This window comes from Eulemur rufifrons, chromosome 8 (genome assembly GCF_041146395.1).
Source record: "Eulemur rufifrons isolate Redbay chromosome 8, OSU_ERuf_1, whole genome shotgun sequence".
Lineage (NCBI taxonomy): Eukaryota > Metazoa > Chordata > Mammalia > Primates > Lemuridae > Eulemur > Eulemur rufifrons.
This window is the reverse complement of record NC_090990.1, coordinates 99,792,781-99,818,880: the sequence shown is the minus strand read 5'-3', so window position 1 is coordinate 99,818,880 and position 26,100 is coordinate 99,792,781. Positions and strand designations below refer to the sequence as shown.

General features: G+C 51.8%; 1 protein-coding gene across 7 annotated transcripts; it reads left to right on the top strand.

Moving 5' to 3' along the window:
• Positions 1-1,505: 1,505 nt before the first annotated feature.
• SEMA4A (semaphorin 4A) lies at positions 1,506-24,409 on the top strand. Of its 7 annotated transcripts, none has more exons than XM_069478590.1 (16): positions 1,506-1,655; positions 4,661-4,886; positions 5,636-5,803; positions 7,595-7,755; positions 9,056-9,118; positions 9,362-9,460; positions 9,694-9,799; positions 10,627-10,743; positions 11,103-11,227; positions 11,330-11,502; positions 12,697-12,847; positions 20,226-20,406; positions 21,811-21,929; positions 22,060-22,217; positions 22,544-22,644; positions 23,054-24,409. In XM_069478590.1, the coding sequence occupies exons 2-16, from the start codon at positions 4,829-4,831 to the stop codon at positions 23,644-23,646; spliced, it is 2,373 nt and encodes a 790-aa protein (XP_069334691.1). In that variant the 5' UTR covers positions 1,506-1,655; positions 4,661-4,828; the 3' UTR covers positions 23,647-24,409. The 7 variants fall into 7 exon arrangements, with proteins under 7 accessions (XP_069334691.1, XP_069334696.1, XP_069334694.1 ...); XM_069478595.1 differs by having other exon boundaries at positions 4,661-4,895; positions 9,677-9,799; XM_069478592.1 differs by lacking the exon at positions 4,661-4,886 and having other exon boundaries at positions 1,591-1,655.
• Positions 24,410-26,100: the final 1,691 nt, after the last annotated feature.

Sequence of the window (26,100 nt, the reverse complement as noted above, 5' to 3'; positions counted from 1 at the left end):
CAGTGGGAAGAAAATGGGGGCTGGGACCCAAGTACATCCAATGAGGGTGTGAAGTCTTTCTACAGTTCAATCTTCTTCCTTCCTGTTACAGTACAAGTTCAGTTTCCTCTAGTCCCTGCCATCTTAATCCCAAATAATCTCTTCCCCTCCTACCTTGTGTCCCGGTCCTGTCGGGGAGAGAAGCCTGGACAAATAGGCATTGTGTGAGTCCCCAAGGCCCAGGTGCTGAGGGGCAGCAAGGATGGAGTGCCAGGAAGCAGTGGGGGGATGTGATAGCAGCTCTGTTCAGGGTCCACTTCTGCTTTCAGCACATGTCGTGCCCTCCTTGCCCCAACCTAAGAGGAAATGCTCAACCACTACTCCAACCGAAAAGGGAACCAAACTTGGCCTGCAAAACTCTCTGCACCAGGCTGGCACCAGCATACTCATTTCCTTCTTCTAAAAAATGCTATTATGTCTGGAGAGGAGCCAAGCTACTCCCAGGTAGGCTGCAAAGCCATTATATTACCTAGGTGACTTACAGCGGGCAAGTGCCCTGCCCAGGATCACAGAGGAAGTTACAGGCAACCAGGCCTGGGACCCAGGGCTCTCGCTCCCAGCCTCAGGGAGCTTTTTTCAGTCCCCTCGAAAGCTGAGAACGCCAACCTGGAAGGGGCTTTTTCAACAACTCAGCTTACCAATGCATAAGTTGAGGCCCAGCAGGGACAGAAGGGAGCTCCAGTAATAGGGTTGCTTAGTATCAGGGCTGGAAGAGGACACAAGGCCCAGCTCCCAAAGTCTTCACCCAAACCTCTGCCTGCCTCTGCTCCTTCCCAGAGGGAAAAGAATCCAGCTCAGTCTTGTCTCTTTTTCTATCTCGATCTAGTCTAGATCTTTGGAAAGTCCTTTCTGAAGTCTGCCCTTCACCCCTCCTCCTACGGCACAAACCTTTCCCTCCTAATAGGTCTCAGGGGGTGTTAGCCAAAGAAGGCTTCTGGAGGTGGCACCTTCGTTGCAAGGTGGCCTAGGAAGAAAAGGCAGAACCTGAACCTGGCAGTGGACGCCTTCCCTCGGAAATCAGGATAATATTAATAGAAGAGGGCTTCTTGGGCTTCTTGACAGAGACTTTGTCCCTTGGTTTATTTGCATAGTTATTCATGTGTTCATTTTCACTATCATTGGCTAACTCAATTTGCATAGTGTCAGGCCAGCATCCAGGTGTGTCTCCCCTGTACGCACGCAGTTCCCGGGGAAGGAGAAACACAGAGAAACTGGCCGTACAGGGGAACTGGCCTCAGCTGACCTCCTGAACCCAGCTGGGGATATCTACACGGTGGCGCCTGCCTGAAGGTGGGCAAGGGAGCTGAGCGGGGACCTGGGGGCCAGTGTACCCCCTCCTCACCTTCTCCCCACATCTGGAGCCATTCCTCTCCACACATGTGGATCCAGGAGCCATAAAAGGTGGGGCGCAGTGGGACACGGGTAGGAGGAGGAAGAATATGGGGAGATTCTAGTCCCTCCCACTTAGAGATGCAGTTGCCATGGTGACTGAGGACCAGTGAGGCGGGATGGGGTTGGGAATGGGGGTGGGGGTGTGGCAGGGACTGAGGCACCGGGAGACCAGTACGCCTGGCATTCCAGCGGGAGGCAAACGTGGCGGCATCCCCGGGCTCCAGGTAAGGGAGCGGGAGAGCTGACAGACAGTTCTGAAAGGAGGGGGCGGGCATTGTCTGGCGCTGGCTCTGCCCTGAGGAGGGGGCAGACAGAGGGGTCGGGCCATTGTGTAGGATGCTCAGCACAGCCTTCCAGTGCTAGTCAGACTGGAGGAGGGGACCCAGGAGGCATTGGGTAAGGGGTTAGGAGGGATTGGGCTGGCGGGTGACAAGAAGGCTGGGAGACAGTGGGAGTGGGAAGGGGTGGGGGGCGCTGGGGGTGTGGAGGCTTGGGGACATCCCTAGCGCCTACACACGGTAGGCGCTCAATACATATAAGTTGACTTGACTTGCTTGTGATCATACAAAGAGAGCAGATGAGGGGAGGACAGGTAGGGCTAAGGAAGGGGAGCCAGGAAGCACATGCCCCGGGACTCTGCTCCTCTGGTGGCTGCCCCTGAGGCTGGATGGGAGAAGGAGGTGGGGGACACTGGATTTGCCAGGTCATTGGTGGTAAAGCCAGAAGTGGCTTCTCTCCCGGCTCCAGGAGCCCCTCCTTCAGTGAGGCACCCAAGCTCCGCAGGGCTCCGAGGAGGCTGAGCCCCTGGGGTGGTGGGGCTCGGAGGTGGCATGGAGTAAGGATGAGAAGCAACCTCCATCTCCCCTCCCACCTGCACCCCCACATCTAGACCTCTGCTCGGGGGGATAAAGCCTGGCAGGAAGGGGCTACTGTTCGATGTGGTCTCAGGGTTATGGGGGAGGAGTCTCGGGAAGAGCTGGACTTTGGCAGGGAGAGGTTGAACTCAGTCTTATTGTCATGGGTGTTCCCCAGGCTGAGCTCCAGGGCCTGTGGAGAAATGGGCTGGGGGAACCCCCAGATAGGTGCCTGAAGGTGGCACGACCCCTATGACCTGGTCCCTGAACATCTGACCCCTTCCCTCCACCACCCCACCAGACATGCTGCCTGACTCCAACCCCAGCCAAGGTACTTCCCCTCCTTGGCTTTGGTTTCCTCATTTGTACAGCGAGGGAGGCGGTGGGACCCTCTCAGCTCGGAGCTTCCTTGATGCTCTCGGCAAGACCTGCTACATAACTTGTGGAGCCCAGTGCAAAATGAAAATGTGGGGTCCCTTGTTTAAAAATTATTAAGACTTTCAAGAGGGCAACAGCAGAGCATCACAGCAAGCGTGGGCCCTCCTGAGTACAGGCCACTGTGTGACTGCACAGGTCACGCACCTGCGAAGCCAGCCCTGGCTGTGAGTTCTGCGGAGATGGCAGTGGCACTGTGGACCTGACTCTGGAGCTCGGGGGCGCTGCTGAGGGGCAGGGTGCCCTTCCTCCCCACTGGGCTCTCCTTCACCAGGAGGCGCTGCGGAGGCAGAGGGTGGCACCTGATGGCCTTTCTTCAGTGAGGTTGCTGTTTCCTCTGAGTCAGGAATCACCCCAGAGATATTGTTTCTTAGCCCAGAGGAGACAGCTTGCTACCCTCCCACCCCTCGCACTCGCCTTCTCTATCCAAGTGGCCCAGAACTGAGTTTCCCAGACTGGGCAGGAGGCGGAACGGAGGGAGCAGGACTCTGCAGAGACTGTGTAGCTGAGAGATTTGCTTTGGAATGAGGTAGATCTGAATTTAGCTTGGGTTCTAGCTGTGTAACCTCCCTTCCTTATCTGTAAATGGGATTATGGTGGTACCTATCTGCTAAAATTGCTGGGAGGACCAAAACCTGATAGTGTAAACCATTCATATTGGATGGAGGGGCTGGGGAAGAGGATGTCGGGGCTGGGAGGATTCTGGGCCTCTGGAGAAAGAACTGGGGGCAGGGCATTGAGTCTGCCACTTCCAGAGAAGCGGGAATAGGTTGTCGGGGTGGGAGGGTGGGGCTGGAACTTCCCCCTCTTCCCGCCATCGGAACTCCTCCCGGTGACCCAGATAAGCCAATCTGTTTAAGCAGAGAGGCCCAGGGGCAGAGTGGCTTCCCAAACCTGGGCTGGGGCTTGGGGAGACACAGAAGATAGGATCTGGGTAAATGGGAGTTTCTCTTGATTCTAAGAACCTGAAAGGGACCTGGCAACCAACCTTCAGGAGAGTGTGGGGAAGTCTTATGCAAGTCTAGACAGAAACAGTTGTCAAGAGGAGCATGTCTGAGACCAACTCCTGGGGAAATTGAGAGAGATGAAAGAAGGCTGAGTGGGCTCAGACAAGGAATTCTAAGAAGTAGCCTGGGTTGTAACATCACCCATGTTGGCTGGTGCTGGAGCAGGAGAGATGGAAGTTATACTACAGGAAGGACTTCCTGGAGGTGAGGAATGTGTGTTTAAGATGGAGGTGGATTATTTATGAGAGTTGGATTAGCCCTGGGTTGTCTGTGCTCTTTAACCTGCAGTCAGCTGAACTGGCTGAGTGGGCAGGAGCCTACCCACTTTATAGGTCATGGAGTTCTTGGCGCCAGATGCCTTATTAACCCTGCATTATGAGGCTCCCCCAGAGCCTTTGGGGAGGGGTGAACAGCCACCACTGGAGGTTGGGGGCCTCAGAAGTGTGTTCCATTAAGCATGAGCTCAGACAGGAAGTTTTCGGGACTTCCTACTGGCCTGATGCCACCCTAAGAGTGATGGAGATTAGACTACAGGAGAGACCTCCTCAGCAAAATCAAGGATAAGAAGCTAATACGTTTATTTTTTAAAAGATTATGGCCTAGCTGAGAGGGGGTTTGAAGGCCAGAGCACTGCAGGGACTTCCCAGTAGGTAAAAGTGGAAAGACCCCACCTTGTGGGTACATGAAAAGAGGAATAGGAAAGACGTTGTTATGTCCCATATCTGGGGAATCTTGAGCAAGAGGAGAAAACACTACCAGGCTAGTTAGACTGCATGTGACATGGAGAGGCAGGGGACTTGCTGAAACGACCGAGAAGGTCCAACCTTCTGGATGGACCGAGGCAAAAGGAGGCAGAAAGAGAGGTGTGTCTCCTGAGAGGCGGGTGAGCCTCTTTTTATTCCCTCCCAATTCACCAACTTCCGCCCGAGCCAGGATCTGTCACAACTCGAGAGGTGGAAATTCTGGTTTCCCTAGCCCAGAGCTCCCAGAGCTGGCTTTGGCACGATGGGCACCTGGAGGGCCGCGCTCCCGTTCCAGCCAGGCTGAGCCTTCTGCCCCCTGCCTCTGGGGGTTGGGAACCCTCCTCCTTCTTTCCCTTGGATGGCACCCCTGCCCCAGAGTCTGAACACCCGGATTTCCCACTGTGGCTGGTTCAAGGGTATGTGAGGTGAGGTGGGTGGCTTGGGGTTGCTGGACTTGGGGGAAAATTATGCAGAGGCCCAAGGAAGCAGACAGCAGGAGCAAAGACAAGGAGACGGGGAGCTGCAGCGGCTGGGAGCCAGCCAGCCACCCCTGCCCAGGCCACTCCCCGGGAAGTGCTGACAGCCAAACTGGCAGGATGGAGGAAGAGGGCCAGGTAGGCCTGAGCATCAAAGACCCTGAGCCCAGCTGGGGCTGGGGGAGAGGTTAGAGGAGGCTGACTCAGACCTGGTCTGCTGGCCTGGATCAGGGGTGAGTGTGAAGCACGAGGTATCAAGAGATCTGAAAGTGGCAGGAGAGTAAGGTCTGAGGAATTTATGCTTCGAGTATAGGTACCCACTCCCCAGAAGGTCTCCTGCCCAGGGCCAGGCAACAGTTTTGGCTATGAGCTGTGGGAACAGGGAAGGCAAAGGAGGGACAGCACGAAGGACTTCCCTGGGAGTAAGGCGAAAACAGGCAGAGCAGAGGGCAGGACGCAGGGTAGAGAATACCTGGGCTTCTGCCCAGAGGGGAAAGTGAGGCATCAGGCTGAGGCCTGCGAGGGTGATGGAAGTGAGATTCTGCGAGGGCCCTTCCAGATAGGGAACCACCCCGGCCTCGTGCTCCCCCGCCCCCACACTTCTGCTGCCCAGGGTTCGCTGATTGGTCCCCAGGGGGATGTGGTAAGGACTACTCACCCAGAAAGTACCCGGGTGCCTGTTTCCCCAGAGCCATCTGGTGACAGCAGTTGGCTGAGCATGGCCCTCCCAGCCCTGGGCCTGGACCCCTGGAGCCTCCTGGGCCTTTTCGTGTTTCAACTTCTCCAGCTGTTGCTGCCAACAACGACCGCGGACGGAGGGGGGCAGGGGCCTGTGCCCAGGGTCAGATACTATGCAGGTAAGTGTCTGATGGCCAGGAAGTGTGGGGATGGCAGCACAGAGCTGGAGGGGGGGTGGAGGATGGAGAGAGAGGGAATGGGGGTGGGGGGGAATGGACATGGAGAAACAGAGACATGCGGAGAGATGCCAGGGAGAAACAGAGGGCCTCAGAGAAACAGAAAGAGACAGCCAGAAATAGAAATTCAAACTGAGAGGAAACCCACTTAAGACACAGATTGAGAAAAGGGAAGAGAGGGGGCTTTTCCAGGGCACCGCTCCTTCTAGTTCTCCAAAGCTGGTGATTTCTCTTTCTCTTCTTAAATGTCACTGTCATCAAGCTGGGTACTTCAAACCCCAACTGCTTTCTTACTCCCAAGTGCCCCAAAGTCAAGGCCCATGCTAGAAGACCATGTGTGGACCTAGTGACCCAGGGCATGCCAGGCCCATGCCAACCACACAGGTCATGCTGGATCATAAGAATCCACTACTGTGGCATGGCTTGGCTGGGGTGTGGGCCCTGGAACCCCCACACACGTACAGCTTGGCTGGTTTCTTATTGAGGTTGTGGCGGCTGCTGGCCCTCTTCCCTCCAGGGAGAAGATTCGGGAAAGGATACAGACCCTGCAGGCATTGTAGGGGCAGGGTCTTGTGGGCATGGCTGTGTCTTTAGCATCTTTCTGGGGCAGCCTGGTAAAGGAAATGTATGTTCCCCATTGATGGAGATACCTCCTGTGTGTTGGATGCTGGGAATACAAACATGGACCAGACTCAGCCCCTGCCCTTAAAGTGTTCACAGTCTCAGGCGGAGGCAGATGAGCAGTCACACTGCAGGGAGATCAAGTCAGTAACTGAGGTGTCTATACATCTCTGGGAGAGGTCTGGCCTCCAGGAGACACCCCTGCCCCCAGGCCGGCCCTTCCAACACTTTGCCACACTATATCTTTACTCCCCAGCTCCTCCTCTTGGTCCTATTTAAGACTCCCTGAGCCTGCAAAGATAACAATTAGCCAGTCAGTCCTCTTAACTCATGCAAAAGTGCACAGATGCTAATGAGAGAGGATTTGAGGGCTGCCTTTTAGTCCCCCTTGCTGATGTGCTAGTGGGACAGGAACACACACACACACACACACACACACGCACATGCACACACACAAACGCACACGCACACGGCTGCACCACGGTAATGGAGAGGACCTAGGTGAGTCTCCGACAACAGGCTTCTCTCCCCTGGCCACATAGCATGTCTACACAGACCTTTGAAGAAACGTGCTTCCTTTCTGTTTGCAGTGATTCTGGTGGTGGAAATTTCCTGTAACAGGAGGGGAAGGAAGCGGGAGTGGTGGTGGGGTGACGAGAGGGACCCTCTGACATACAGTCTTGTCTGCGGCTAGCTTTCCTGCTGTGGCTGCTAACACCTTCCTGTCCATTGGTCTGCCTGCTGTTCCCCCTCCCAGTGGGGACCAAGGTGTCCTCCCCACTGCAGCACCCCTGGGCCTGGAAGAGCATCCATTGTCTCTCACTTTATTTCCTATCCCTTTTGTCATGGGTGCAGGGCTACTCTTCCCGAGCCCCAGGCTGTCCTTACCCTGTCTCTGGCTGCCTCTCCTGTCTACTCTGGGCTCAACACACAAAGCTCCCACAGCTGCCAGCCGAGTGGGGTGAACAGGAAAGTTGCTGGTGGAGAAGGGGGGGTCCAGCTGCCAGGGCCTGGGGAGGACACTCTGCCAACCCTTCCCTTCCCCCACTTTTATCCCAGGAATCAGCTGCCCACCCACCAACTCCTCACCACTCTCTCTCACACCTCCCACAGGCGATGGATGCAGGGCGCTTAGCTTCTTCCACCAGAAGGGCCTCCAGGATTTTGACACTCTGCTCCTGAGTGCTGATGGAAATACTCTCTATGTGGGGGCTCGAGAGGCCATTCTGGCCTTGAACATCCAGGATCCAGGGGTCCCAAGGCTGAAGAATATGGTAAGGAGGCCAGGGACAAAGGGTGTGGGCTGGGAGTGAGAAGGGGGCCAGGAGCCACCCTGCCCCTGGGCCACCTAAGCGTGAATCACAGGCCAATTGTGATTATTTATAATCAGCGACAATCAGCAATTCTTGTTATATGTATCTTGACAATGTAACAGACACAAAATATTATAGTGGCCTCACTCTTCATTGGAATCACGAATACTGGTTGAATAATATTAATTTCTAAAATGGCTGACATGGAAATCATTGACATAAGAGATCAACCTTGGCTAAATTATATCAATAATTTGATATCCACCCACTGGGTAGAAATCACGCGGCTTGTGTGTTATAGTCACTCTACCAACGTGAACAATGTGAGGGAGAGAGGGAGAGGAAAGAAGAAAGGGAGAGAGGGAGCTAGCAATACCGATCACCTCTGTGGTTTGTGTTTCTCGGTGTGTAGTCTGTTGGCCACCTGCATGTATAAGGTGCTGGTTGGAAATGCACATTCTCTAAGGTGTGACCCAGGAACCAACATTTTTAACAATTTCCTCAGGAAATGTGTGGTTTGACAGCTGCTCCTGTGTATGCCATGCATTGTATTAGGTGCTTTACATGTGCCACCTAATTGTCCCCACCAGCAGCCTATGAAATCGATCACAATCACTCAGTCGGTGAGTGTCTGAGCCTATATTCAAACTCAGGTCTGTCTGATTCCTTGGCCCATGTTCGACCATGGAGCTGTGTCTGATCAATATCAGTATCATCAGTGTGACAGCCGTAGTCACAAATTGGTGTTCTTACCACCCATCACTATGTCACTAACCCTCATGCCTGCTGGTCATTTCATGCCAGAGCTGAGGAGGGGATGGCAGGTCACAGAGCTGAAGACCTCATTTCTTTTCTTTTCTTTTTAACTTTTTTGTCTTTTGAGTGAAAACCGTTGGGTTGGCTCTAGAGGCCTGTTGCCTGGGCTAGAGTGCCATGGCGTCAGCCTAGCTCACAGCAACCTCAACCTCCTGGGCTCAAGCAATCTTCCTGCCTCAGCCTTCCAAGTAGCTGGGACTACAGGCATGTGCCACCATGCCCGGCTAATTTTTTGTATGTATTTTTAGTTGTCCAGCTAATTTCTTTCTATTTTCAGTAGAGACCGGGTCTCGCTTTTGCTCAGGCTGGTCTCAAACTCCTGAGCTCAAATGATCCACCGCCTCGGCCTCCCAGAGTGCTAGGATTATAGGCGTGAGCCACCGCGCCCGGCCTGAAGACCTCATTTCTTTTCATCTCCCTCCCATCCCCAACTCCCCACTTTCAGATACCCTGGCCAGCCAGTGACAGAAAAAAGAGTGAATGTGCCTTCAAGAAGAAGAGCAATGAGGTAAGTGGAGGTGGGGGCATGGGGGTCTGGGCGGAGAGCCCTGGCTTCTGTAGACCAGCACCGGGTGACCTCAGGTTGGGCAGGCAGTGGAGGACACTTGTCATGATTGTCGCTTGGATTATGTTCTATAAAGATGTACGGGGACTGCCCCAGCAGTGCCTGGCCCTTCTCCCCACTAGGAGGGGCAGCCTTGGGGGGCCCAGGAGTTTGAGGCAAGTGTCCTGAATTCTCTGTCTCTCCCAGACACAGTGTTTCAACTTCATTCGTGTCCTGGTCCCTTTCAATGCCACCCATCTCTACGCCTGCGGCACCTTCGCCTTCAGCCCTGCTTGTACCTTCATTGTGAGTTACCTGGTGCCTAGCTCTCAAGCTCTCAAGCATCCCTTCTCACATCTACCCCCAGACTTTCCTCTGTAGCTCTGGAAAACTCTGGCCTTCCAGACTCAGGACCCTCATGAGCTTCCTGGCCCCAGACCAATTTCCCTCTATGCCCCTCTCCCTTCCTCCCTCGTGCCCCTCATTTCCCAGATGTGAGACCCTGGCGTTCTGGCCCCCCAGCCTCTCCCCCCCTCTAGGAACTCCGAGATTCCCACCTGTTGCCCATCTCAGAGGACAAGGTCATGGAGGGGAAAGGCCAGAGCCCCTTTGACCCTGCCCACAAGCACACAGCTGTCTTGGTGGGTGAGTATCAGCTTTCCTGGTGCATCCCAATGTCTGCTTTCTCTAGTCACTCTGTGAAATATGGACTGTTACAGAGTTTCCTAAAAGGTGGGGGACAGAGAAGGAAGCCAGGAGCCTCAGAGCACAAGATCGGAGGGAGAGTTAGGCCACCAGCTCCTGCTGAAACTGCCACAAAGGAGGTGGAGAGAGGCGGATGCGGAGAGACACAGAGGCATGAGGGTCGGGGAAAGTATCAGGTAGAGAAGAGGCCTGAGATTCAGTCTTTTTTTAAACAAATGTGCACTGTGCGAATACCTCCTCTGGTGTAGCAGGCATCGTGCTGGCTACCATAGGAATCACAAAGAAGAAATCATGGCCCCGGCACTCCTTCACACCAACCATTACAGACTTCCCACCCTGGCTTCCTGGAGGAGGTGGCCTTTGGCTTTTGAGCAGGACCTTGAAAGATAGGTAGATAGATGGGCAGGAAAGGTGTTCCAGGAAGAGAAGGGTAGGGTCCAAGGTGTAGAAGCAGAAAACACAGTCACTTTCTGAGATCAATGAGTGAGTCTATTTGGCAAGCGTTTCAGCTGCTCGTGTGAGGGAGTAGCCAGAGAATGGCTGGAAAAGTACCACATAGGCTGGCCATTTCCTGTGCAGAGAGGGACCTGAGAAGGGGGCTCAGTGGTGGTGGTCAGGACGAGCTGGGCTTTGGGGCTCCTCAGGAAGGTGCAGAACTAATGCAGGGCCTCGAGACTGATACTGATGCTGGCGGCCCAGGCAGGTCTGAGGAGGGCAGGGGAGGCCTCCCCCTGATGGGCTCCTCTCCTCCCCTCCCCCTCCCCTAGATGGGATGCTCTATTCTGGCACCATGAACAACTTCCTGGGCAGTGAGCCCATCCTGATGCGCACGCTGGGATCCCAGCCTGTCCTCAAGACCGACACCTTCCTCCGCTGGCTGCATCGTAAGGACCTGACCCCCAGCCAGCACAGGTCTGGCCCCATCTCCTGAGCCCCGGAGACTTGGCACTGTGAATTGCTGTTAATTCACGCAACTCTCATTTGTTGAGGGCACATTATGGGCATTACTGGTAGGCGCTGGGGGGCATAGCAGGGAAGAAGACGAAGCTTCCGGTCCTCACGAAGCTTCCGTCTTATACAAATGCATTGAAGAAGTACCAGTCACCCCCATCCCCCCTCACCAGCCTTGGATAAGCTATGGGATACGGCAGCCTGTCCCCTGGCCTCTAGAGCCAACCCACCGGTTTTCACCAAGGGGACCCGGGGCCTCCCGGTGCTCAGGCCCTCTGCCCCGCCCCCGCAGCGGACGCCGCCTTCGTGGCAGCCATCCCTTCGACGCAGGTCGTCTACTTCTTCTTCGAGGAGACCGCCAGCGAATTTGACTTCTTCGAGAAGCTCCACACATCGAGGGTGGCTCGAGTTTGCAAGGTCTGCAGCCTGCGAGGGAGGCGGGGCTGAGTGGCTGGGGCCCTGCGGGGGCGGGGGGAGGCGGGGACACGCGGGGCGGGAGGCTGACTCCGGTGCCCACAGAACGACGTGGGCGGCGAAAAGCTGCTGCAGAAGAAGTGGACCACCTTCCTGAAGGCCCAGCTGCTGTGCACGCAGCCGGGGCAGCTGCCTTTCAACGTCATCCGCCACGCCGTCCTGCTGCCCGCCGATTCCTCCACAGTCCCCCACGTCTACGCAGTCTTCACCTCCCAGTGGTGAGCGACAGCGCGGGAAGCTGGCCGTGGGGTCTGAGTCCAGCGTGGCCCTGGCTCGTGAGGCTGGGGCAGGAACGGACGTGGGCGAGCTCCTACTCTGCACCACCTCCCAGGAATTTGATCCATGCCCTTTATGTAGCTGGGAAAAATAAAGCTCAGGGAGGTTCTGATTAGTTTATATTCTGCCTGGTTCCAAAAAGAGTGGGAAGCGGTTTACAAAAGGCAGGCATTAAAATCAATAAAATGGATAAGGAAATGGGAATAAAGGGAGGATGGGAAAAGCCAGGGATAGGGCAGCACGTTACAAATGCTAGTCATAGATCTGGTATAGTCCCTGGATGCCTGCAGAACACCAGGCTCTCACATCTGGGAAATTTAGCTCTGCACTTCCTAATGGCCAGGGCAAAGAGGGAAACACCATCAGTATCATAAGATAAAAATAAAGCCATTGCATGGAGGTTGAGAAAGGTTAACTGATTTGTTCAAGGTCGCACAGCCATGGTCTAGCCCTACGGTGTTTAGGTACCTGCTAACAAGAAGTCAGGTACCAAAGGTATCTGGTGTAAGTGAAATCCAGAACTGAGAACATGGTGTGTTCAACAGTCAGTCAAAGAGAGTGAGAGAGAGACTGGCATGGTGGCACGTGCCTGTAGTCCCAGCTACTCGGGAGGCTGAGGCAGGGGGATTACTTGAACCCACAGAGTTCAAAGTCAGCCTGGGCAACACAGAGAGATCTGTCTCTTAAAAAGAGAGAGAGAGAGAGAGAGAGAGAGACAGACCTTCTGTCCCCACAGACAGGGGCTGAAGAAATAAAAATAGTGTGGTAGTCAGGCTCTGGTCAGTTCTCTGAGCACCAGGAATCCAAGGAACTCAGAGGAGGAGGGCTTCATGTAGAGCCAGTCTGGAGCAGGTTCCACTGCACCTCCCGTGGGTACAGCCCAGCCTACGCAGGACAGGTAGGAGCCACCCCAGGGGCTTAGCCCCAATTAATTCTCATTAAGGATAATCATACTTCAGATCCTAGGATAGGCATAGAGCCAGGCCCTGGGCCAGAGTGAGGGAACTCCATAGGGCTCTCCTAGCTCTTATCACCACAGCAAGGAGAACTCCTAACCTCCAGGGGTTTCTCACTGAGGGGGAGCTGCCTGGTATGGCAGAGGAGACCGCAGACAATGTCCCTCTGGCTATCTCCAGGCAGGTTGGAGGAACCAGGAGCTCCGCAGTTTGTGCCTTCTCTCTCACTGACATTGAGCATGTCTTCAAGGGGAAGTACAAGGAGTTGAACAAAGAAACTTCACGCTGGACTACTTATAGGGGCCCTGAGACCAACCCCCGGCCTGGCAGCGTGAGTACTTACACCTCCCACTCTGCAGCGCTGAGCAAAGTCCACACACACAAACACACACATAATGTGCATGTGAAAGCTCCTATCACGGCATAGTAAATGGCCAGTAAATGTTAGTGCTCGCACCGCATCAGTCCTGTGTACTCAGACATACCCCTGGTATAGTTCCGCAAGTGGCCAACACCATCCTGTACACACAACAGTTGTTGGAACCACGTCCCCCACAAGGCTAAGTGCACACCAGTATCTGGGTATATCACTGAGGAAACAAGGGAACACGGGCTGTCTGCCAAGACTGTCTTGGGCATCTCTACTTGCATTTCTTGTTTAACTTTTTAAAAAATCAGAGTTATATATATCAAGGACTTAAACAATCCAACAGTTCTGTAGGTTACAAAAAGCAGCCCTCTTCCCTATCCTCCACTTTTCCCCAACCACCTTTAGCTCCTTTAACTGATTCTTTTTGTATTTATCTCAAAATATGTAATACCATGCTTTTATTGCTACTTCTTGATATTTCAGTTTCAGACAGTATCTATTGAATTCTCATTCTAGAAGGGGAGGATTTAACTGTGTCACCCCACCTGCACCCCACCCGCTTTCGGTGGCGTGCTGGAACCAGCTTGCAGCACCTAGCGAGAACTGTTTTGGCACATCTCTTTCCAAATTTGTGTTCAGTGACATCACACTGGTAGCTTGAAATTAGCCGTGGTGGAAGTATATACCGCAGAAATCCACAAACACTGCAAATCAGTGTTTCCATACCCCCACACCCCCACCAAACTAGCTTACCAGCATACAATAACTGCACCCACCCCTAACTGCACCCACTCCCAATCTTCAACATAGTTTTATAGTAATTTTGGTAAGATCAATATTCATATAATGACTCTTATTCACAGCTGAGCCAGGTAGTCAGCCATTATTACTTTTCTTTTTGCATAATTTTTTGCTTTCCTTGGGGTTAGTAATTATCTTGATTTTTTTTGCTTGCTTTGTTTTCTAAGCTCTTTTTTTTTTTTTTTTTGTTAAGACAGAGTCTCGCTCTGTTGCCCGGGCTAGAGTGAGTGCCATGGCGTCAGCCTAGCTCACAGCAACCTCAAACTCCTGGGCTTAAGCCATCCTCCTGCCTCGGCCTCCCGAGTAGCTGGGACTACAGGCATGTGCCACGATCCCCATCTAATTTTTTCTATATACATTTTTAGTTGGCCAGATAATTTCTTCCTATTTTTAGTAGAGACAGGGTCTCGCTTTTGCTCAGGCTGGTCTTGAACTCCTGACCTCGAGTGATCCACCTGCCTCGGCCTCCCAGAGTCCTAGGATTATAGGCATGAGCCACCTTGCCCGACCTGTTTTCTAAGCTCTTATCTTTAATTCAACCCCAAACTCTTCTGGAATTATCTGACTATCTTCTCAAGACAGACCTATTAGCTATTCTTTTTTTTTTTTTAGAGATGGAATCTTGCTGTTTTGTCCAAGCTGGTCTTGAACTGGCCTCAAGTGATCCTCCCGTCTCAGCCTCCTGAGTAGCTGGGATTACAGGTGTGAGCCACTGTGCCCAGCACCTATTGGCTGCTCTAACAGTATCATCTTTCTGGAGATCCTATATATCTATCGGCTCCAGTCTAGACAGGGCACCTCTATATCCGGAGCACAGCTGCCAACCTAGAATCTCCCTTTTTCATCATCCGGGGGATTTCCTTTTCCTCTTTCCTGTGACAGATCTCGTGTTTCTTGAATCCCATGGCTTCCTCTTTTTTTTTTTTTTTTTTTTTTTACCATCTCATTTTAGTGGAGGTTACCCTCCACAGATTCCTGGAAAAGGATACATGCAGGTAAAATTTTTTGAGACCTTGAATGTCTGAAAATGTCTTCATTCTACTTTGACATTTGATAGTTTGGCTGGGTATATGTAATTCTAGAATAGAAATAATTTTCCTTCAAACTTTGAAGGTCTTGCTCTATTCTCTTCTAGCTTCCAGTGCTGCTGTTGAGAAGTCTAAAGCTATTGCAATCCCTAACCCTCCGAGTGTAACCTGTTTTTTTCTCACTGGAATCTTATAGTGTCTTTTCTTTGTCCCTGGTGTTTTGAAATTTCATGGTGGTGTGCTTCGATGGAACTCTGTTCATTTGTTGTGCTGGGCATTCAATGGGCCACTTCAGCCTGGAAATTTAGTTCCTTTAGTTTTGAGAAGTTTTCTTGAACTATTTCTTCCTATTTCCTTTTCATTCACAAATATTTATGGACGATACATGCTATTAAAGACACTGGGGATATAGCAGTGAGCAAAACAAACTCAAGTCCCTTCCCTCATGGAGCTTACATTTTGTTTTGTCTTTTTCTTTTTTTCTTTTTTCTTTTGTAAGGCTGGTCAAGTGAAGCAGTGGAAGTGGAGAAGGAACTAAGGAATCTGTAACTGGTTGTGATCAATTAGCTGTAAACACCACTGCAGAGCTTACATTTTTTTTTTGTTTTTTGAGACAGAGTCTCACTCTGTTGCCCAGGTTAGAGTGCCGTGGCGTCAGCCTAGCTCACAGCAACCTCAAACTCCTGGGCTCAAGCCATCCTCCTGCCTCAGCCTCCCGAGTAACTGGGACTACAGGCATGCGCCACCATGCCCAGCTAATTTTTTCTATATATATTTTTAGCTGTCCAAATCATTTCTTTCTATTTTTAGTAGAGACGGGGCGGGGGGGGGTCTCGCTCTTGCTCAGGCTGGTCTCGAACTCCTGACCTCGAGCGATCCTCCTGCCTTGGCCTCCCAGAGTGCTAGGATTACAGGCGTGAGCCACTGTGCCCGGCCCAGAGCTTACATTTTAATGGAGTGTTTTTCTCTCTTCTTTCTGAAACTCCTAGACTGGTCCTCTAACTCTTTAGAACTTTTTCTATTTTCCAAGTCTTTGGTTTTGTTCTACTTTCTGGAAGTGTCTCAACTTTATCTGCTGATCCTTCTTTTTTTTCTTTTTTTAATAGTATTGTTCCTCTTTGGTCAACTTGAATATTCCAATCCTTCTATCAGATATTTCATTTCTGCTGAAATGTTTACTTTCCTGGATTTTTTTGAGCCTCGAATATCCTTTTTATAAAAATATTTCATTATAGAGAATTTCAAACATATAAAAAGTAGACAGAATAGTATAGTGCTAACACTCTGGGAGGCTGAGGCAGGAGGATCGCTTGAGGTCAGGAGTTCAAGAGCAGCCTGAGCAAGAGCATGACCCGTCTCTACTAAAAATAAAAAAATTAGCTGGGTGTGGTGGCCTGCACCTGTAGTCCCAGCTACTCGGGAGGCTGAGCCAGGAGGATCCCTTGAGCTCAGGAGTTTGAGGTTGCTGTGAGCTAGGCTGATGCCACGGCACTCTAGCCCTGGCAACAGAGAGAGACTCTATCTCAAAAGAAAAAAAAAAGAATAGTATAGTGGACTTTCTATTGACCAGCTTCAACTTACAGCCAATCGAACTTGTTTCAGCTATACCCCACCTACTTCCTCCCTTATTATTATTATTTTTTTTATGAGACAGGGTCTCGCTCTGTTGCCTAGGCTGGAGTGCAGTGGAGTGATCATAGCTCACTGTAACCTCATATTCCTTGGCTGAAGTGATCCTCTCGCCTCAGGCTCTCGAGTAGCTGGAATTACAAGTGTGTGCCACCATGCCTGGCTAATTTTTAAATTTTTTGCAGAGACAGGGTCTCACTGTGTTGCCCAGGCTGGTCTTGAACTGCTTGCCTCAAGCAATCCTCTCACCTTGGCCTCCGAAACTGTGAGATTACAGGTGTGAGCCACCATGTGCAGCCCCTGTTATTTTTTATTTATTTTTTTTGAGACAGAGTCTCCCTCTGTTGCCCCGGCTAGAGTGCCATGGCATCAGCCTAGCTCACAGCAACCTCAAACTCTTGGGCTCAAGGAATCCTTCTGCTTCAGCCTCCCAAGTAGCTGGGACTACAGGCATGCGCCACCATGCCCGGCTAATTTTTCTATACATATTTTTAGCTGTCCATATAATTTCTTTCTATTTTTAGTAGAGATGGGGTCTTGCTCTTGCTCAGGCTGGTCTCGAACTCCTGAGCTCAAACAATTCGCCTGCCTCGGCCTCCCAGAGTGCTAGGATTACAGGCGTGAGCCACTGCACCCGGCCGCAGCCCCCACTATTATTTTGAAGCAAATCCTGGAAATCATATCATTTCATCTGTTATTATTTTCCTATGGTGTCCATGGCAAATTACCACAATCTTGGTGGCTAAAAATAACAGAAATTTATTCTCTCACAGTTCTGCAGGCCCAGAGTTTGAAATCAATGTGTCAGCAGGATTGGTTCCTTCTCTAGGCTCTGATGGAGAATCATTCTATGTCTTTCTCCTGCTCTCTGGTGGCAACCAGCAATCCTTGTTGTTCCTTGGCTTGTAGACACATCACCCCAGTCTCTGCCTCTGTTGTTACTTCACCTTCTCCTCTGTGTATCTCCTCACCTCTTAAAAGGATACTTGGCATTGGATTTAGGGCTCATGCTAATCCAGAATGATTTCACCTTGAGATCTTTAATTTGATTACTTCTGCAAAGACCTTTTTCCAAATAAAGTCACATTCACAGGTTCTGAATGGACTTTATCTTCCCAACCCGCTACATCATCCATAAATGTATTTTTTTCTTTTTTCTTTCTTTTTTTTTTTTTTGAGACAGAGTCTCACTCTGTTGCCCGAACTAGAGTGCTGTGGCGTCAGCCTAGCTCACAGCAACCTCAAACTCCTCAGCTCTAGTGATCCTCCTGCCTCAGCCTCCCGAGTAGCTGCGACTACAGGCATGTGCCACCATGCCTGGCTAATTTTTTCTATGTATTTTTAGTTGTGCAGCTAATTTCCTTCTATTTTTAGTAGAGACGGGGTCTCACTTTTGCTCAGGCTAGTCTTGAACTCCTGAGCTTAAATGATCCACCCGCCTCGGCCTCCCAGAGTGCTAGGACTACAGGTGTGAGCCACCGCGCTCGGCCCATCCATAAATATTTTACATAAATATTTTAGCAAGTATCTCCAAAAGAGAAGGGCTTTAAAAAAAACCATAGCCATGGTACCATTTTCACATCTTTCAAAATTAATATTTACTTAATCTAATATGCATTCAGTGTTCAAATTTCTTTTTAAAAAATTTTTATTTTATTCATTTATTTTTTTGAGACAGGATCTCACTGTGTTGCCCAGGCTAGTCTCCAGCTCCGGGGTTCAAGTGATCCTCCTGCCTTGGCCTCCCAAAGTGCTGGGATTATAGGTGTGAGCCACCTTGCCTGATCTCTTCTTAGGTTTTTTTTTTGAGACAGAGTCTCGCTCTTTTGCCAGGGCTAGAGTGCTGTGGCATCAGCCTAGCTCACAGCAACCTCAAACTCCTGGGCTTAAGCGATCCTACTGCCTCAGCCTCCCGAGTAGCTGGGACTACAGGCATGCGCCACTATGCCCGGCTAATTTTTTCTATATATTTTTAGCTGTCCAGATCATTTCTTTCTATTTTTTAGTAGAGACGGGGTCTTGCTCTTGTTGGCTGGTCTCGAACCCCTGACCTCGAGTGATCTTCCCACCTCGGCCTCCCAGAGTGCTAGGATTACAGGCATGAGCCACCGTGCCCGGCCTCCTCTTATTTTTATTTGTTTTTTCTATTTGTTTGTTTCGGTTTCTTTCTTTCATGCTCCTGGTTCTACCCACATGTCTGGAAGTCCTTGGGCTATCTACTCATATCTAAAATGAGGACATTGATGCTGTTTGGAATCTCTGTGCCCATGAGTAAGGCTTGGCAATTTGGGTTCCATTATGTTCCCACTGAGGACGGCCTGGCTGGGCTGTTTTGTTGGGGATCTTCAATGTCAGTATGTTTAGGTCTTTTCTCTTTGACCTCTAGTCACTTTTCCCAAAGCAGACTCTTCTAGTCTTCTGCTTGGAGGTAGATGGCCTGGCTCCTGGTGTCTGGGAGCCACAGGGGAAGAGGGTTGGGCTTGGGGAAGGAGTCTCATCATGTAGTGTGCCTACCTGTCTTTAATCCCCCTGTGCTCAGGATGCCGTCCCCCTCAACTGTGCCTGCTGTTCTCCAGCCAGAAACCCTTGATTTTACCCTCTCCAGAAGGTAAACCTTGGACCAGGATGTGGAAGGGGCAGTCACCCAGCTGTGTGGAGCTTGGACGGGATCTGTCTGCTTCTTAAACAGATTTTTCAATTAATCCTCCTTATTTAGCTTCCCCTTTAACCTCATTTCCAAAGGTAACTGGGGCCACTAATTCATGAACTTTAGGAATCTGCCTTATTAATCACATGGTTTGAGGCTTCCTTCAGGGCTGGCTAAAGAAGATTCTCTCTCTCTCTCTCTCTCTCTCAAGTCATTTACTGTTCATTTGCTTTCCAGCTTCCAAAATGTGAATGCTTTGGTACTTGTCTCTTGTTCTCCTCATCCCTGGTTTATATCTTTTAAAAAAATCCTTTTGGGAGGATGTGAGAGCAGGCTTATGTGCTCATTCTGGCATCAAAATGAGTTGCAGATGTTATTACCTCACTTTTTAAATGAAGAAGTTGAAGCTCAGAGAGGTGAAGCAACTTGTCTAAGGGCACAGCTTGAGGGTGACAGAGTTGGGGCTGGCCCTAAGGCAGTGCTGTTGGGTATAGAGGACAACGGTCCTGACCAAAGATCAGGACACAGGTGTCCCAGAGCCACAGCACATTCATGTTAGCGGGGCCTTTAGAGAGCAGCTGGTCCAACCCCCACATTTTATGGTGAGAAAAGGGAGGTTCGCATGGAGAAAGGACTCTCCCACAGTCATGCAACAAGTTCATGCAAAACCTTGATAAGAAACACTCCCTGCTATACCACCCCTTGCTGTGACCTTCATTCAGTCATGACTAAGCAAACATTTATTGAGCACCAACTGTGTGCCAGGTCCTGTGCTCTGCCTGGGACCACAGACATGAGTAAAACTTGGTCCTTGCCTGCAAGGAGGCTTCCCCCTGCTTCCTGCTGGCTGCTAGGCGCCCTTGATGGAGCTGCTGAGGAGGAGAGCAGTAATAACAGTACTTTTACTGAGTACTCACCTCATGCCAAGCACTGTCCTAGTTATTATTCATGTATTAGTGCATTATATTTTCACAGCGAGCCTATGAGGTAGGTATTGGTAATATGCCCACTTCACAGGTGAGGAACCTCAGGCATGCAGAGCCTGGAATTCAAAGCCAGGCAGCTCCAGAGTCTGAGCTTTAACCTGCGATCAGCACCCTGCAATGAGGACTGCCAGGAGGAAGGGAGGCAATGGAGGCTTGCTGAGGAGGGGGGAGGCAAGGGGAAGGAAGTGGCAGTGGTTGAGCTGAAGGGAAGGGGCAAGCCCCTCTGATCTGCCTGCTTCCTCCCTCAGTGCTCGGTGGGCCCCTCCTCTGATAAGGCCTTGACCTTCATGAAGGACCACTTCCTGATGGATGAGCAGGTGGTGGGGACACCTCTGCTGGTGAAGTCTGGCGTGGAGTACACACAGCTTGCGGTGGAGACAGCCCAGGGCCTTGATGGGCGCAGCCATCTGGTCATGTACCTGGGTACCAGTGAGTAAAGGGCTCCAGGACATCCTCAGAGAACTAGGGCAGGGGCTGCACTCAGGTTGAGGAGGGAAATCCCTGAGCTCATTCATTCACTCATTCATGCAACAACTGTTTATTGAGCACCCACTATGTGTCTGGCACTCTGCTGGCTCTGAAAATACATCAGGGGAGCAAAACAGTCCAGTCCCTACCCTTTCCAAGCTTTGTCTGGTGGGAAAGACAGGGAGGTTTTTGGTGACCTTAGCAAGAGCTGGTTACCTTATGGAGGAGCCATGTTAGAGGGGTGAAGGGTGAATGGGCAGAGAGAGAGGTGGACACCGCGGGTGTAGAGATCACTCCTTCAGAAAGCTTGGCTGTGAAGGGGGAGAGGAGATTGGGGGTGAGTGGAGAGGGGTGCGGGGCCCAGCTAGGGTTCTTGTTTTATAGATGGGAAAGACTGTGAGGACCTCCTAGACAGGCAGAATGGGGAAGAGATGGGCAGGAGAGGGGATAATGAGCAGATAAAATTGTGGAGGGAGCAGGAGGCTGGAGTCCCAGATGCAGGAGGAGTGATTAGCCACGGATGGCAGAGGCCTCTGAAGTTGTAGAGGGTGAGACCTGGTGAGTGTGTAGACTCAGGGGGCTGGAAGCCAAGGGAGGTCTTCTCTCTATGAAGTAGGAGGACACAAGGTCACGAGCTGGGAGTGACCGGGGCGGGAAAGGTGGGAAGTTTGAGGAGAGAGGGGTAGATTCAAATGGTCATTGTGGAAAGAGAGAGAGAGTCAGCGGGGAATGCGACAAATCCCAAGCATATTGAGGGCCTCGCTGAAGGGGATGACCTTGAGCTTTAATGGAAGAAGCCAACCAAGTTCATTCATTCCTTCAGGCCATGTTACTAGGCACTGTTATCAGCTGTGCATATATTGGGTATACAGTAGAGAGCAACACACACAAAAACCACAGCGGAGTGGGTGAAGACAGACAATGAGCATACCGAGTACGTAAACGCATAGTACGTTATGCGATTTGGAAGTCAAGTAGAGCAGTGTGCGGGGGAATCAGGAAGCCAGTTGGGGAGGTTGCAATTTTTAAAAGGCTCCCTAACATGCCTTTGAGTAGAGACACTTGGTAGCAGTGAGGGAGGCTGTGGCGTGACTTTCTACAGGAGCACTCAGGTGCCCGCTGCCTCATGCCTGTGGAGAACGCCGACAGTTGGGTGTCTCGAGGGATGCGAAGGGAGGACGGGGGCCGAGGCGTTTGCGAGAACTCCATCTCCATGGCACAAGGGGAAGGGAGTGGTCTGGCTGACCTGTGCCAGTGCACGTCACACTTCAGAAGGAGCCTTCTGACAGCTGGGGAGACCACCTGAGTCAGAGAGGGCTGTGTGGATGAGGTGAGCTGACTTCAGCTCTCTCCATCTGCCCACAGCCACAGGGTCCCTTCACAAGGCTGTGGTGAGTGGGGACAGCGGTGCTCATCTGGTGGAAGAGATCCAGCTGTTCCCTGACCCTGAACCTGTCCGCAACCTGCTGCTGGCCCCCACCCAGGTGGGAAGGGACTCAACCATTAAATGGCCTTCTGGTGGGGCTGGCCTTGGGGGCAGGTTGGGCCGGCTCCCTGGCCAGGACTTTACTAGCTGTGGCTGGGGCTCCCCGACACTCTCCAATTCTCTTCCAGGGCGCAGTGTTTGTAGGCTTCTCAGGAGGTGTCTGGAGGGTGCCCCGAGCCAACTGTAGTGTCTATGAGAGCTGTGTGGACTGCGTCCTTGCCCGCGACCCCCATTGCGCCTGGGATCCTCAGTCGCAAATCTGTCGCCTCCTGTCTTCCCCCAACCTGTGAGTGCCATTCCTGGATGGCAGCTGAAGATGGCCAGCCAGGACCCTTCTTACCAAGCTTCTGCTACTGTTCTTCCTCTCTGCAGGGGCTACCGATACATTTACTCTGAGGGTCCACCTGTCCCATGGTGGTTCCTCCAGGGATGGAGTGTCGCTAGGCAGTTTTGAAGCTGCTCCCGCCTTCCCGGGTTCCTCTTCCTCTCCTCTCTCTTCTGTCTTGTCTGCCCCAGGCTGTCTTGTTCCCCACTGCACTTCCCTCCCTCCCTCCTTCCTCTTCCCACTTTAGGCTGTTTCAAGGGATGATTTTTGTTTTCCTGCCCTCTCAGGAACTCCTGGAAGCAGGACATGGAGCAAGGGAACCCAGGGTGGGCATGTGCCAATGGCCCCATGGGCAGGAGCTTCCGGCCTCAGATCCGCCCGCAAATCAGTGAGTGTGGAGCCAGGGGAGGCACGAAGGCTCTGCAGGACTTCTGGGCAGGGATGGGCATTCCTGCTTTGGTTTCCTCCCCCAGCACCTGCCTGGATTGAGATCTGAACTCTAGAATTGGGATGGATTTGGGTCCTGGCTGTAGGGAGGAGAGATAGGAATTCTGAGCCGGGGACCAAGCTGGGATTCAGGTTTGAGGTTGCAATTGGTTTTGGCGTCAGAGTTGGAGTTCAATGGACTGGGGGTTAGCCTGGGGTCCAGACTGGAGATTGAGAGTGGTGAGAGTTGAGTTTGGGAGTTGAAATGGAAGTTGGAGCTAAGAGTTGGGGTCCAAAGCTGGCCTAGTGACTCTCTTCTGTCTTTCATCTTTCCCCTCCCTTAACCCTTTTCCCCTTTCCTTCTCCTACAGTTAAAGAAGTCCTGGCTGTCCCCAGCTCCATCCTGGAGCTCCCTTGCCCCCACCAATCAGCCCTGGCCTCTTACCACTGGAGTCGTGGCACAGCCCCAGCCCCAGAAGCCTCTTCCACGGTCTACAATGGCTCCCTCTTGCTGATACTGCAGGATGGAGTTGGGGGTCTCTATCAGTGCTGGGCCACTGAGAATGGCTTCTCATACCCTGTGGTCTCCTACTGGGTGGACAGCCAGGACCAGACCTTGGCCCTGGATCCTGAACTGGCAGGCATTCCCCGGGAGCACGTGGAGGTTCCTCTGACCAGGGTCAGTGGTGGGACTGCTCTGGCTGCCCAGCGGTCCTATTGGCCCCACTTTCTCACGGTCACTGTCCTCCTCGCCTTAGTGCTTTCGGGAGCCCTCATCGTCCTCCTGGCCTCCCCACTGGGGGCACTCCGGGCTCGGGGCAAGGTCCAGGGCTGCGGGACCCTGCCCCCTAGGGAGAAGGCCCCATTGAGCAGGGAGCAGCACCTCCAGCCGCCTAAGGAACACAGGACCTCTGCCAGTGATGTGGACGCTGACAACAACTGCCTGGGTACTGAGGTGGTTTAGACTCTGGGCACAGGCTGGGGCGGCAGCATAGGGCAGGCACCTGGCCATGCTGGCCGAGGACCCCTGGAGCAGTGCAGCCCCGACTAGGGTGGGAGTGGCACAAAAGACCACCTTTCTTCCATGAGAGGAGCTTCTCCTGCCACTCTGCACCACTGGTAGCACTCAGCAGGGTCACCACAGCAGCCCACCTCCCCTGTGGGACTGACGCCCTTCTACCAAGCACATGGCTCTCTAACAGGGAGCTACCCCAGAACTGCACCTACTCGGTGATAGGAGGACCTGGGGAGAGTCCTTTAGTTCTGGCCATTCCAGGGACCCTCTAGAAACATATTGTTCCAGGAGACCCTAAAAATCCTAACTGTTCCAGGACCCTGTGGTAATAGACACCAAACATCTCAACAACCGTAAGCTAACTTGCCACTCCTGGACACACCACTCGGAAGACACCACCTTGGACACTCCCCTCTCCCAGGGGTTTCTAGGGTTCTTCAGGGATCTGCTTCCTCCTGCTCCCCTTACCAGTCATGCATTGCAGACTCCCAGGAAGTCTTTCCTGAAGTCTGACCACTTTCCTTCTTGCTTCAGCTGGGGCAGATTGGGATCCTTTCTGCTCTGGCTAGAATGGCAGGGGTAATCTGAGCCTCATTCACTTATTTCCCCTGGCTGACCCCTTGACCTCTCTCTTCTCCCCTTCCCTTTGTTTTGAGATTCAGAAAACTGCTTGTCACAGACGGTTTATTTTTTATTAAAAAGATAAAACTTATGACTGGTGCTGTTTTTGCTGGAGCACCCTGCCAGGATGTGAAGGGAGTAAGCAGCTTGAGAGCATCGAAGAAGATTCGGTTTGTGGGTGACTGTTCTTGCCAACTCCAGACTATCTCCTCTGCCCTGCCAGCTCCCCACCCGGAGCCAGCCAGCCCCACAGCCCTTCGCTGCACGCCAAGCATTGCTAGCGAGTGCCTCAAATTTCCCCCACTGGGCAACTACAGGCCGGTGTTGGCCAGCCTCAGCTGTGTCTGCTAGACAGGCAACACCTCATGCATCACGGACTCCCCTACTGCGGCCCCCACAGCTGCTGTCCCCAGCTCTCCCACACTTCTCGTGACTCCAGCTCAGCCCCCTTCCCCACTGCAGCAGTTGGCTTCAACTCTTGGTAGATGAATTTATAGAAAGACTGTGCAGCCACCCCCATCCTGGCCACATCCATTCCCATATCTGACAAATAACACCCTGTCCACACCTCTACACCACCTTCCTCCTCTCCCCTGTCACGAAGGCACATGTCCCTCTTCCAACCGAGGCCAGCCAGTGCGTTGCACCCTCCTCTCTATCACTGCTCGAATTTGTTCTATAAATTATCTGCCCCCAGCATTCCCTCCCTCACTTTACCCCCTCCCTCAACTTTAATCTCCCCTCTCCCACCTACAGGTGTACTCAGGTGTTCTCTGTATGAAAAAGCAAAACAACAACCCTTCCTACGACCCTACCCATTCACCGTGCCCACTTGGTCTCTTTCACCAGAGAGGGTCCATTCTGGCCGCCCCCACTGCCCCCCAGAGTTGCCCCAGCTCTCTTTAATCCCCTGTGGGCTGGCTTCTTTCCCTACCTTTCTGCTCACCGGACTTTCTCCAAGACTACCCATAAGCCACTAACTGCCAAACTTGACTATGACCTCTGTGTAACCTTCACACCTTGGCCATCCTATTCCCACAACTCTTTTCTACTATGGGTTCTTTTTAAAAAAAAACTTTAATTGCGGTAAAAAAACAAATACTATAAACTTTACCTTCTTAGCCATTATAAGTGTACAGTTCAGTAATATTAACTATATTCACATTCTTGTGTAACGGATCGCTAGAACTTTTCCATCTTGCAAAACTGAAACTCTATACCCATCGAACAGTAATTCCCCATTGCCCCTCTCCCTGCCCCTGGCAACTACCATTCTATTATACTTTCTGTTTCCATGATTTTGAGCACCCTAGATATCCCATACAGTATTTGTCCTTTTGTGACTGGCTTATTTCTCTTAGCACAATGTCCTCCATAATGTTCGTCTATGTTGTAGCAGGTGACAGGATTTCTTTCTTTTTTAAGACTGAATACTATTCCATTATGTGTGTATATATATATATATCTCACATTTTCTTTATCCATTCAACCCAAATGGATATTTGGGTGCTTCTGCCACTTGGCTATTGTGAATAATACTGCAATGAACATGAGTAGGCAAATATCTCTTCAAGATCCTGTCTACTGCTGGGTACAGTGGCATGTGCCTGTAGTCCCTGCCACTTGGGAGCCTGAGGCAAGAGGATTGCTTGAGCCCAGAAGTCTGAGGCTGTAGTTTGTTATGATCATGCCTGTGTATAGCCAGTGCACTCCAACCTGGGCAATGCAGTGAGACCCCATCTCTAAAAAATTAAAAACAATCCTGTCTATGTCTATTATGGC

Coding starts and splice junctions, on each gene's coding strand:
- SEMA4A (XM_069478590.1), top strand. CDS start 4,829: ATGGCACCCCTGCCCCAGAGTCTGAACACCCGGATTTCCCACTGTGGC. Junction 11,503..12,696: donor GCAGTCTTCACCTCCCAGTG/GTGAGCGACAGC, acceptor GGCTATCTCCAG/GCAGGTTGGAGGAACCAGGA. Junction 22,645..23,053: donor TCAGATCCGCCCGCAAATCA/GTGAGTGTGGAG, acceptor CTTCTCCTACAG/TTAAAGAAGTCCTGGCTGTC.